A 13,557-nucleotide genomic window follows, 5' to 3' on the forward strand; every position below is an offset into this window, starting at 1 on the left:
AGCTGCAGTTTCGCAAGATATAAAATTCCTGCATTTATGCACGGTTTCTTGAGCGACGGGGGGGGCGGCTGGAGGGATTTCCGGCTGTTCCTCCGGCCTCCTCCCCTCCCCCTGCTCCAGAACCGCCCCTCCCCCAAATCCGGGCCGGGCAGCTACTCGAGTGAAGCCGCTCTGCGCCTCTATTGCCGCATTTACGGTCGGCCGAGCGCGCTTTACGGCGGAAGGTCCAGCCGGCCGGGGCCGCCTCTGGGGGGGGGGCGCTTTACGGCAGCGGCGCGACCTTTCGCGACAGCCGGCGGGAGCGGCGGCCATGGACGTGGGGGAGCTGCTCAGCTACCAGGTGAGGCCCGGGCTTGTTTGTGGGGGGATGCTGGTTGTGGTTGTTGTGAGCCCTCGGCCGGCGGGGCTGATGGGAGTTGTAGTCCAGCGGAGCCCGAGGGGGGACTGCCCGCCACGAGACGCGGGGGAGGAGGGGGAGCCGGGGATCGCCTGGTGGTCTCCCGTCCACGGGCAGCCTCGGAAGGTGGGCCGGGGGCCGCCCCCTCCCCGCCGCCTTAGGCACCTAAAGGGTGGGTGGGGGGCGCAGGACTCGGGCAGAGACTTGTGAGACCCCCACCCCCGTCGCCCCCACCCCCAGGTGAGTTTGGGGGGGGCCGGGAGGGGGTCCGAGGGTGGGCTGGGCTTCGCTGAAATGCAGCTGTTTACAAACCCCCTTTTATTTCTCTATGAGGTTCCTCTTAGGTTTATTCCTTGACTTGGTGGGCACAGGAATGGGGGGGGTCGTGGAGGGTCCCCCAAAAGACGCTGAGCGGTTAGTCCAGAAATGGGCAAGGGGGCTGCATGGGGTCCTGGGTGCTCCCCGCCCCCCAAGCTTCTTGCAGACCTTCCACGACCCGAATGGGCGTCTTCATCAGTGCTAGAAGGGAGGAGGAGGAGGAGGAGGAAGGATTGCATTCTTGCAAACATTTCATTACAAACCGAGTAACGTCATCAGGGCTAGAAGGGAGGGGGTGTGTGGAGAGGAGGAGGAAGACTGTGGGGTCCCGGGTGCTCTCTGAGCTGGGTGGTTTCCTTAAAGACGTTTCATGACCCAACTAGGCAACATCATCAGTGCTGGAAGGGAGGAGGATTTGGGAGAGAAGGAGGAGGAGGAGGAGGAGGAGGAGGAGGAGGAGGAGGAGGAGGACAACGACTGTGGTGTCCTTGGTGCTCTCTGAGCTTGGTGGTTTCCTTGCCGACCTTTCATGACCCAAACTAGGGAACATCATCAGGGCTAGAAGAGAGTGGGGTGTGCGGAGAGGAGGAGGAGGAGGAGGAAGACTCCAAGGTCCCTTCCACTCCTCACACAACCGCTGCAGCATCCTCATGGCATCGGGATCAAAATCTGGGCACTTGGCTTCTATTTATGGCCATTTCTGACTTCCTAGCTGGCTTCCGATAAGCAAAGTCAGTGGGGGGGAGCTGGACTCGCTTAATGACTGTGTAAGCCACTTAAGAAGCAGGGATGATTCACTTAACCACCATTGCAGAAAAGGTCAGGTGCTGATTCACTTAACAACTGCCTCGCTGAGCGACAGCAGTTCCGGTCCCAATTGTCATAAGTCAAGGACCACCTGCAATCAAACTCGGGGGAAGTAATTTAGGAAATGCCTTAATGAAGCACCCCACCAGCAGTCTGCTGTCTACTGTGTCCAGGGGCTCCCCGACTTACAACCGTTCATTTAGCGACCGTCTAAAATGACAGCGGCACTGGAAAAAGTGACTTACCAACGCGTTTCACACTTACGACCTTTGTAGCATCCCCACGTGATCACGCTTCGCAACCGGTTCCTACTTATGACCGTTGACGTCTCCCAAGATCCTGTGATCCCCTTCGGCGACCTTTTGAGAAGCAAAAGCCATTTGGGGGAGCTGGATTCACTTAACAGCCGTGTTTCCAGCTTATCCACTGCAACGAAGGGTGGTGAAATGGGGCAAAACCCGCTTAACAAGTGTCTCGCTGAACAACGGGAATTTTGGGCTCCCTTGTGATCATTGAGGACTGCCTGTATTCCAAGGTGTTGCAAGCGGAAGGGGTAGGAGGTATGGGGTATATATTGGATTATATATGTCAGAATCCATTTATATCACATTTCATAAATGTATAGGTAGAACAATGTGCTTATTCTGGGGATTCTGCCATCTCTCCGAAGGGGGGGGGAGAGGATAGACTTTAGGCATCTTCAAACAACAGGGAACATTTGAACAAAAAAGGAAGCAATAACCATAAAACCAAGGAGAGTTCCCTTTCCCATGGAAGGGCCTGACATCTGACCAAATGGATGAGGGGAGGGGCTGAAATGGGAATGCTTTATATAGGATTGAAATGTAACTTTGTTAGATTCCGTCTTGTATTGCCACAATCGATTCCATCCTAGTAAACATTTTCCTTTTGGACTAAACTTGCATCCAAGAGTTCTTATTTCCTAAGATGTGGATTGAGGTGGGTCCTGACAATATACATATTTGTTCTTGTTCAACTCCCCTGTGTTGCAAGTCGGCACCCGCCCACCCACCTTCCTAGAGAAGGGAATATTTGGGGAGATATTAAAAAAAGACAAGAGTATTATATTTCCCCAAAGGAATAATGGAGGAAAAAAATCTTTTTTTTTATTGAAAAGTTTTACTATACATTTTTTAACAAAGCAAAACCCCTCCCCACCCCCTCCCCTCTCCCCAACCCTCCCCAACCCCTCCCTCCCTTCCCCCTCCCCCCTCCCCGACTTCCCAGAGCTCAATACAGGGTATAAAAATACAAACAATCATAATCTACCTTATGCAAACAACAATAAACTATTAAATCTATCGCACTTTATAACTCTTATAAACTAACTACAAGCAATATAAATATCACATCAATACTTATTCAAATGCTAGGTGAAACTTTTTAGTCCCATATTTAGGCAGAAAGTGAGCAGGCCGGCTCTGTTGAAATGCAGGTTTGATAATCCTATTCAGGACTGGGCCACCTATTCGTAAGCAAAATGCCTTCAGCCACAGCCCCAGAGAAGGTTTGAGCTGATGGGATTAGAAAAACAAAGACCCCCCCCCCAAGGACAGGAACATGGGATGATAGGATTAACCCGCCACCATTAGAAGCTCAGGTCAAAGTACGTGGCATAGGAAGAGGAAGAACTTCAACTGGAAAGCCCAAAGAAACCCACCTATCCCAACTCCATTTTGTCAGCTGTCCCAGAACCCCGATGCTGTTGGTTCTGTTCTTCAGTAAAGGGAGCCTTCTTTCCAAACAGCCTCCATTTTATTTATTCCCGGCTTGGACTGGACCTGACGATTTTTTTTCCGCCCCCCAAACACGTTTATCTCTGTTTGGAACTGACCCCCTGTTTGCTTTTCAGTCCCCCCCTGTTCTCTGGGGCTGGAGGGAGGGTCCGTGAAGGCCCCCCCCCTCTAAGTTAATCCCAGCAATAAGAGCCCTGAGGATCGCCTTAATGGCTGAACCAGTGTATTTCTCTGCTTCTTCTAATGATCTGGAATGATTACAGTTCTCCTTCTGAAGGAAGCAAGTTAAGCTAAACTATAGTGACACGGCATTTTCCCCCCCTGCTTGACACATAAAAATCAATTACTCATCTGGAACATGAGTCTTTGAACTCTCCTTGTCTTCTTCTGACACGCGGTCGCTTCTTGTTCTTCTTTAAGCATTGTGGCTGGGTCCCTCCCAGATAAAAGAGAATATAAGTGCCCTTCTTCTCCCCCCCCCAATGCTAATTATGTGTGAATATTTATAGAATCGCTTCTTGAAATTCAGGCATCATAAATATCCATATTCTGTATTTCTGTCCGATATGGTATTTGTACAGGTCAGGGTAATCCATTGGAGAAAGTATTGTACAGTATTAATATAAATAATATGTGATGGCCGATTTGTAGAGTTTTCCAAAGTCTTTTGTCTTTATTTTTTGCCAGTTTTTCAGTTTGAAATGCCATCCTGGCTCTAATGGAAGCTGCAGTTGGGCCTTCTGAAAACAAATGAGAACTGAATTGATTATATTGCAACAATTTATATGCCTGAAGGGAATATAGACAGGGAATGCAATTGTGAAAAATCGTTCGGCAGTTTCCCTGGTTTCCTTACCAGGCGGATTCCTCGTGAAACTGACCGGTCTCCTTTTCAGATCATCCAAACGGGCTGCCGTTGTTGCAGCTTTGGACCGGCAGCATGGACTCAGGGGCGCATTTTCACCAAAACGGACCTCCCCTGTCAATCTGTAGAGTTTCTTTAACAGCACAACTTTGGAAAAGTCACAGTTTTATTGTATAATAAAATTATACAATTGCCAAAATTATACAATTGCCCCCAACAGATTGTTGGGGGCAATAAGCTGACTTTGTAATAATGCCGCTTGGGGTGTGTGTGTGTGAAAGCCCTAATAAGCAGGCATATACATAGAATGAAGGCTACTGCTAAGCTTGTAAGCCGCCCTGAGTCTTCGGAGAAGGGCGGGATATAAATGGGATTAAAATAAAATAAAATAAATGAATAAATAAAATAAATAATGCAGCCGCGAAGATGAGGGATTTTTAATAATTGCTTCTTTGCAATTTGCTGAGATGAATTGAAGAGAGAGAGGGAAAAAACATCTCTGCCACAAAATTCATCAGTTTCAGAATCTGAAGGATCCTACCGGAATATTGTTTTTTTAAGAGTTTCAAAAGCAACTGCTGTACCTAATCGAAGTCTTTAGTGTAACCAAATATTTGTAGCTAAGGATTGAATTGTGGAAGCGTCCTTGGTGCCCTCTGAGCTCGGTGGTTTCGTTGCAGACGTTTCATGACCCAACTAGGGAACCTCATCAGGGCTAGAAGGGGGGTGGAGGAGGAGGAGGAGGAGGAGGAGGAGGAGGAGGAGGAGGACTGTGGGGTCCTTGGTGCTCTCTGAGCTTGGATCTTTTCTTGCAGACCTTTCTTGACCCAACTAGGGAACATCATCAGTGTTAGAAAGGAGGGGGATTGCAGAGAGGAGGAGGAGGAGGAGGAGGAAGATGACTGTGGGGTCCTTGATGCCCACTGAACTGGGTGATTTTCTTACAGACGATTCATGACCCAACTAGGGCACAGCATCAGTGCTGGAAGGGAGGGGGCTTTGCAAACTAGCCTTGATGGTCGTCCTCCCTAGCTGGGCCGTGAAACGTCTGCAAGGCAAACAAGCCAAGTCAGAGCGCGCCAAAGACTCCACTAGAATGCTGACCATCAGGATTGTCGGTTGCCCTCCTCGTCCCCCAGCAAAGTCCAGGAGGGAATTCTCCCCCCCCCCCGCCTCCCTCTCCCACTTTTCAACTCGGGTGCAGAAATGGTTCAGAGGAGACAAGCCTAAGCAGCGCCTCTGGCTGCCGGGCCCTCGTGAGGACATCAAGAGGGTTCGCACATGTTGGCGTGGGCTAAGCCCGCGGTGTACACCAGGCAGGGTGCTTTACAGACCATGTTTTACGACTTGCTGTGTTAAGCAAACCTGGGTTCCGGTTTATTGAGCAGGTCAGGCAAATCACCACGGGTTGTCTTGGCAGTTTCTGAAACAACCCTCTCTCTCTCAAGGTTTGCGGTGCTAGCCAGGAGCCCTTTTGTGAGACTGCGGTGTTTGTAGCTGCTCCGTGGGGTCTTGGGCTACCCCCTCCCCACCCTGGCAGCCTTTTCTACAGAGCTTTTCTACAAACCTCCCCTCTTTGCAGCCGAAGGCAGACTTCTTAAATCTAACTAATGTTCTTATAACCGCGTTCCGATCCATTTCTTCACCCACAGCCTGGAGTTAAATGCTTGCGAAGCCTATATGTCATTCGCATTTCAAGGGGAGAAAAAAATCACACCAAGCTGGTTAAAGATTTAGCCGGCATTGTGTGTCTGTGTGGGGGGGTAACCTTTTGGTTCTGTGGACTGGCGGTGGTGGCTTTGACGGTTGATGGGGGTTGTGGTGGAGTCATGGTTTCGCTGCGCACGCTAGATCCCACAAAGCGCAAATGAAGCTTCGTGCGCCCGCCTGCCACAGTCCGAATCTCGGGGACCCCTGCTATAAAGGCAGCCCGACCGGCAGCCCCTCCTCGGGGAAGAGGATGGGGGAGGGGGAGGCCACCTTGCCTCTTTTGTGACTCGTGGACTTCAACTCCCAGAATTCCTGAGTCAAGTCCACGAGTCATAAAAGAGCCAAGGTGGCCTGGCTACGCCTGGGGTGGGGGATTCCTGCCCTCTGGCCATTAATGGTGCTTCTCCGATGCAAATGGCTGCAGCTTTTGCCTTTTCCCTTCTTTCTCTGCCCTCCTTGGGTCAAACTCCAGAAGACAGCGGAGGTCACTCGCCCCATTTCTCTGCCCATCACCCCCCCCCCACACACACACTGTGATTCCCTTCTGTTCAGCCCTTTGCCCCGGCCCTGGGCTGCAAGGGGTGGGCCTGGGGGGGTCGTCTTTCTTTGCAGGCCTTTCCTGATTCAAGTAGGGAGCATTCTTCGTGCTAATGATGTTACCTAGCTGGGTCGTGAAATGTCTGCAAGGAAACCACCAAACTGAGAGAGAACCAAGTATCCCATCTCCCTCCCTCCCACCCACCCACCTCCCTCCCTCCCTCCCTCTCTGTCTGCAAACCCATTCCCTCTAGCACTGATGATGTTACCTAGCTGGGCCATGAAAGGTCTGCAAGAAAACTAGCAAGCTGTGAGAGAATCAAGGATCCCACAGTCCTCCTCCTCCCTTCTAGCACTGACGACATTCCCTAGTTGGGTCATGAAATGTCTGCAAGGAAACCACCAGGCTCAGAAAGCACCAGACTCCACAGTCCTCCTCCTCCTCCTCCTCCTCCTCCTCTCAAACTCAGCTCCCTTCTAGCGCTGATGATGTTCCCTAGTTGGGTCATGAAACATCTGCAAGAAAACAGCCCAGCTCAGAGAGCACCAAGGATCCCACAGTCCTCCTCTTCCTCCTCCTCTTCCTCCTCCTCCTCCTTGTATGGTTGATGTAAGGAGGCTTCCTGCTAGATTTGCAAACCCTTCTAGCCCTCCTGATGTCACCCAGTTGGGTCATGAAACATCTGCAAGAAAACCACCAAGCTCAGAGGGCACCCAGGACCCCACAGTCCTCCTCCTCATCTTCCTCCCCCTCATCTTCCTCCTCCTCGCAAACCCAACTCCCTTCTAACACTGATGATGTTACCTAGTCTGGATCATGAAACATCTGCAAGAAAAGAACCCGGCTCAGAGAGCACCAAGGACCCCACAGTCCTCCTCCTCCTCCTCCTCCTCCTCCTCCTCCTCCTCCTCCTCCTCCTCCTCCTCTTCTTCCTCTTCCTAGCACTGATGATGTTCCCTAGTTGGGTCATGAAACGTCTGCAAGGAAACCGCCAAGTTCAGAGAGCACCAAGGACCCCACAGTCCTCCTCCTCCTCCTCCTCCTCCTCCCTCCTAGCACTGATGATGTTCCCCAGCTGGGTCGTGAAACGTCTGCAAGGAAACCACCCGGCACGGAGAGCGTACGGTTCATTCCCGAGCTACAAAGTCTCTCTTCTATTGGTGCTTTTTAAACTTCTAATCCCGAGGGAAAACATCCATTTTTCTCCTTTCGTTCTTTCTTTTGGATTGTTTTTTTTCTTTTGGACAGGGTGCTTTGGCTGTTATTGATTGCCGTCTCCTTTAATTCTAAGTATCTCTGATATAATTTGCATGTGGCACGGAAGACATTATAAAACGTGATACCGCACCGTATTTCATCCCACTCATTATTTTTTTTCCCCCAGCCGTTTGCACGGACAATGAAAATTGATTTTCCTCATAATTTTTTCCTGCCCGCTTTGCAAATGAAACGCGGCTGCAGGGAGGGGAGTTGTGCAGAACCTGGGGCGGGGGGGGGGGAGCTTGCCTTTGTTCAGGCATCTTTCGAATCTCTCCGGCCCCATTTTGGTCCTAACCTAGGATGCAGGGGGGCGGGGGGGGCGGCTTCCTTTCTTAAGAGCTGCCTCCGTCTGGGCTTCCTCGCCTTGGAGTTCCTCTTAAAGCTTCTCGCTTGGGAATGGATGGTCTGTTGCTGTGCATCCGGCTCTGTGGATGCTCGCTGGGATTTGGTGTCTCCGCAGGACCCGGCTTGGAGTGGTTGATGGACGTGGCTGTAAGGAGGCCTCTCCTGCTAGATTGGCAGCCCCTTCTAGCCCTCCTGATGCTGCTTAGTTGGGTCCTGGAATGTCTGCATGATAACAGCCCAGCTCAGACAGCACCCACCCCCTCCCCCTCCTCCCTGCAGACCCCCAGTATCTTTCAGCACTGATGATGTCACCCAGTTGGGTCATGAAACATCTACAAGAAGACCACCAAGCTCAGAGAGCACCCAGGACCCCACAGTCCTTCTCCTCCTCTCCTTTTCTTGTCCTCTCTGCAACCCCCCCCCCTTCTAGCACTGATGATGTTCCCTAGTTGGGTAATGAAACATCTGCAAGGAAACAACCAAGGTCAGAGAGCACCAAGGACCCCACAGTCGTCGTCGTCCTCCTCCTCCTCCTCGTCCTCCTCCTCCTCTCTTTCCATGTCCTCTCTGCAAGCCCTCCCTTCCTCTAGCACTGATGATGTTACCTACTTGGATCATGAAACATCTGCAAGGAAACAACCAAGGTCAGAGAGCACCAAAGACCCCACAGTCATCGTCCTCCTCCTCCTCCCCCCCCCTCCTAGCACTGATGATGTTGCCTACTTGGATCATGAAACATCTGCAAGGAAACAACCAAGGTCAGAGAGCACCAAGGACCCCACAGTCATTGTCCTCCTCCTCCTCCTCTCCACAAACCCCACGTCCTTCTAGCATCGATGATAGTTGGATCCTGAAATGTTTGCATGAAAACAGCCATGCTCAGAGAGCACCAAGGACCCCCGCAGTCCTCCTCCTCCTCTCCACACCCCCCTCCCTTCTAGCCCTGATGATGTTCCCTAGTTGGGCAACCCTAACCCTTTTACACGAAAGCAGCCAAGCCGAGCACCAAAGGCCCCAAAGTTCAGCCTGGAGCTACAAATATTCTCCTCTGTCGGTAATTGCTTTTCCTTCCCGGTTCTCCTGGATCGCCTCTCTCAGAACGTCTCATCTCTGCTCTGCTTTCACCCAACAGCCCTCTTCCCTCTGTGCCAGGCTTGGCTCTGGACAGGCTGGGCATTCAGCCCTGAGCATTGATCGGAAGAGGAAGGGGGCGCGGGGGGGGGAGAAGCTGCTGTCTGGAGTAGCAGCAGCGAACAGACCAACAATGCCTGCCCCCCCCCCCCGGGGCTCTCCGGAGGGGGGTGAGAATCCCTAAACTTTGCAGGACCAAAGGAAGGCCCTGCAGGTGGGCCGAGCCAAGGGTCAAAGGCTGTAGCTACCTTGACTGGAAATGCTGGCCTGGCCTTCCTAGGCCTCTTCTCTGTGACAGGTGGGACTGAGGGGGATCCAGTCTGAGGTCAGTCAGAATAGAGATGGAAGGGACCTCGGAGGTCAACCAGTCCAACCCCCTGCTCCAGCCTCTTCTTAAAAACCTCCAGTGATGGAGCGCCCACAGTTTCTGGAGGCAGCTTCTGTTCCACTGGTTGATTGTTCCCCTATGATCAGCAAATTCCTCCTTAGTTCCAGGTTGATGAGCTTCCATCCATCGCTTCTCGTCCTGCCTTCGGGCGCTTTGGAGAATAGCTTGACTCCCTCTTCTTTGGGGCAGCCCCTGAGATACTGGAACTCTTCTATCCTGTCCCCCCTCGTCCTTCTCTTCATTAAACGAGACGGACCCAGTTCCCGCAGCCGTTCGTTCTTTCTTGATAGGTTTTAGCCTCCCGTCCAATCTCTTCCCCTCGCCTCGCAGCTTTGTGGCTTCTAAAACGTCAGCTTCTCCTGGCCCTGGTGCTGGACCCTGGACCCCTCCCCTCTCTTTTTTAAGGCTATCCAATGGGTGACTCTCTAGCCCTCTGTGAATCAAACCTTTTCCCCTTTGTTTGGCCTGAACCGGGGAAACATCTCCTTCTCGAATAAAGGAGAAGATTTGTAGCTCAGGGCTGAAATGAGGGGTCCTTGGGGGCCTCTGAGCTGGGCGCTTTTCTTGCAGTCCTTTCATGACCCAACTAGGGAACATCAGTGCTAGAAGGGAGGAGGAGGAGGATGATTGTGGGGTCCTTGGTGGGCTCTGAGCTGGGTGGTTTTATTGCAGACGTTTCATGACCCAACTAGGGAACATCATCAGTGCTAGAAGTGGGGAGGAAGAGGACTGTGGGGTCCCTGGTCCTCTCTGAGCTTGATGGTTTTCTTGCAGGCGTTTCATGACCCAAGTAGTCATCATTGCTAGAAGGGGGGGGGGTTGCAGAGGTGGGGGGAGGGAGAGAAAGGGGTAGAGGGAGGAAGAGGAGGAAGAAGAGGACAACTGTGGGGTCCTTGATGCCCTCTGAGCTGGGTGGTTTTCTTGCAGACGTTTCATGGCCCAACTAGGTAAAGTCATCAATGCTAGAAGGGAGGGGGGCTTGCAGAAGTGGGGCGGGGAGGAGGAGGAGCGGGAGGAGGAAGATAAAAAGAGACGGACTGTGGGGTCCCTCGTGCTCTCTGAGCTGGGTTCCTTTCTTGCAAATGTTTCATGACCCAACTAGGGAACATCATCAGTTCTAGAAGGGAGGTGAGTTTGAGAGGAAGATGAGGGGGAGGAAGATGAGGAGGAGCACTGTGGGGTCCCTGGTGTTCCCTGAGCTGGGTTCTTTTCTTGCAGACGTTTCATGACCCAACTAGGGAACATCACCAGTGCTAGAAGGGAGTGGGGTGTGTGGAGAGGATTGTGGGGCCCTTGTTGCTCTCTCAGCTTTGATGTTTTCTTGCAGACGTACCCAAACAAGGGCGCATCCTCAGTGCACCCACCCAGTTCAGGGAATGGAACCTGTGCAAGAAAACAGTCAAGTTCGGAGACCCCCTCATGGACCCCCCCTCATCTTCCTCTTTTCACCCCGAATATTCTTTGAGTTGCCGGCGCTGCCCAGTCCCTTCTGGAAAGGAATCTCCTTCCTTGCCTCTTAGCAAGGATTCCCCCCTCCCCTCCTGTGTCTGCAAAAACGCCCTCCCCCCCCCCCTTGCGAGGGCTGATGAACTTCCCAGCCAACAGGCCAGCCAGCATCTTAATTTCCTATTTCCGAAATTGCACGAGCCGGTGTGGATTTCTCCTTTCCGGAGATCCTCCGCAGGTCCAGGGCTGAGAGGAGGAGCAGGAGGGGGCCGCCTTCACCCAGGGGATCCCCGAAGCTTCAAAGGGTCCCTCGGAGAGATCAGGTCCCGCTTGCGACTCAGCGGTGCTGCTTCCCCACGTCTTCCAAATTGGTAGCTAATAAGTGGCTCCCTTTGACGGCTCGAAATCCGCCTGCTGGCGTGCAGAAGGCCGCTTTTTCTGCGCTTCCCCCCCCCCCTGCAGCGCACGGCTTCCCGGCCTATCCTAGTCGCTGGGTTTATTCGCTTCTGCAGCCTCTTTTTAAATAAGATTAAGCCGGGCGCGTTAATTCCTGCCCAAGTTACTACTTTTGCTGCGCTCCTCCCAGTTGCAGCCCCGCTGAGTTGTGCTGATGAGCCCGGAGTTTACCCGAGCTTGCAGCTCATTTAAATCGGGGTTTTTTTTTTTAAAAAAAAAAGATTGTGCTGCAAGGAGCTGCACCAAAGGGCCGTTTTGGAGGCGGGGAGCCACGCAAGGGAGGCACTCCGGTGAAGGAGGGCCCCCCCCAGTTTTTATCTGTTTATGGCACCGTTTGTAGGGCACCTCTCTGCCCCGAGTGGATGCACAGCGTGGCCGATAAGCGCATCACCACCGGAGCAGGCGCTTCAGATAATATCCAGGAGGCAGGCTGGGACGCAGAAAGCCAAGCCAAGCTAGCGGTCCGCATGGGGTCCGGCAGGGAGGGGCCGGGGTGTCCTCCGTGGGGATGGCTGGGTGGGGGCCACGACCGAAGGGCTGCCCACAAAGCCCAAGAGAAATGGCGAGAGAGTTGGTTCTCTTCAGAGCCACATTTTCGATCCACACCTGTCCCACCCCTCCCCTGACGTGACACCCCCCCATGCCGGCCCAGGAATTCTGGGAGTTGAAGTGCACCCCTCGTAAAAGAGCCGCGGTTCCCCACCCCTGACCTAGAAGGAGCCTCGCCAAGGGGGCATCCGTGTGGTCCAGCGTCCTTGGAGGCTTAAGGGGCATCCCAGGCGTGGCCAGGGCTCCCCCCTCCCCCCCCCCGCTCGCCTGGGCCCAGCGATGCCCAGGATGCTCCTTCAGTGGTCAGCTCAGCGCCAGGAGGCCCATTGCTCTCAGTGGGAGAGTGGAGCTGCCCCCTTGGCAGGTCAGGAGGGGGGGCAGAGAGAGGGAGGGAAGGAAGGAAGGAAGGAAGGAAGGAAGGAAGGAAGGAAGGAAGGAAGGAAGGAGCAGAGCAGATGGATAGAAGGAAGGAAATTGAAGAAGGAAGGAAGGAAACAGGGAAAGAGGGAACAGATGGACAGAAGCAAGGAAGGAAAAAAGAATAGAATAGATGGAAGAAAGGAAACGGAAGGAAGATTGGAGGGAGGGAGGGAACAGATGGACAGAAGGAAGGAAGGAAAAAAGAAGGAATAGAATAGATGGGAGGGAGGGAGGGAACAGATGGAGAGAAGGAAGGAAGGAAGGAAAAAGGGAATGAAGGAATAGAAAGGAAGGAAGGAAGGAAGGGGTATTAAGACCTCTGGGGGCTTCCCTGGTGTTCAGCTGCAGATGGACAGTGGGGGGGGCAGCCTCAGTGCTCCCAGGTTGATCTCTCTGCTCATTGGCCCCAAAGAGGCTCTTCTCCCGGCCTGGGGGTGGGGTGGGGGGGTCTCCCAGCTGAGGTCCAGGCTGGCTGCAGCTGCCTATAAAGGCATCGGGGGGGGGGGCTTTAATTTAGCCACGGTTCTGGCGAGATGGGCTCCTCTGGGCTCCGTCGCTTTGTGTCTAACTGCACTCCGTGTGTCGTCCCCCCCCTTCCCGGCCAGCCCTCCATCACAGCTGTGGTCTCCCTGCCTTTTTGATTAAAAAGGAAGGGCGGGAGGGAGGGAGGGAAGCCGAGGCAGCCGCCGCAGGTGTGCCTGGCCCAGAGGAGCCGTCAGAAGCAAACCTTTACGGCCATTTTGTAACTTCTCTAAGTGGCCATTTGATTTTGATTTTGATTTTATTATATTTGTATACCGCCCTTTGAAGCCTGCAAAAGACTTTTCTCTCTGCTTGGGGGGGGAGACATTCTTTTTGTTGGGATTCAGGCTTTTCTTACATCCCGCCCACTTTTGCTAGCCAACCCCCCCCCCCCGCGCTTCCCTCCATGGAGGAGAGCCTGGATGCTCTGTGTGTGTGTGTGTGTGTGTGAGAGAGAGAGAGAGAGACACAGAGAGAGAGAGAGAGAGACAGAGAGAGAGAGAGACAGAGAGAGAGAGAGACAGAGAGACAGAGAGAGAGAGAGAGACAGAGAGAGAGAGAGAGAGACAGAGAGAGAGAGAGACAGAGAGAGAGAGAGACAGAGAGACAGAGAGAGAGAGAGAGACAGAGAGAGAGAGAGAGAGACAG

General features: G+C 53.0%; 1 protein-coding gene across 2 annotated transcripts in view; it reads left to right on the top strand.

The window, feature by feature from the left end:
- Positions 1 to 296: 296 nt before the first annotated feature.
- Positions 297 to 13,557, top strand: part of CTNNBL1 (catenin beta like 1) — a 98,505-nt gene continuing 85,244 nt past the window's right edge. For both annotated transcript variants that reach the window (XM_081323760.1, XM_081323761.1), the window contains exon 1: positions 297 to 340. In XM_081323760.1, coding sequence (XP_081179886.1) covers positions 311 to 340 — 30 coding nt within the window. In that variant the 5' untranslated portion in view covers positions 297 to 310. The remainder of the gene's footprint in view (positions 341 to 13,557) is intronic.

This window comes from Vipera berus, assembly GCF_964194415.1.
Source record: "Vipera berus genome assembly, chromosome: 3".
Taxonomy (NCBI): domain Eukaryota; kingdom Metazoa; phylum Chordata; class Lepidosauria; order Squamata; family Viperidae; genus Vipera; species Vipera berus.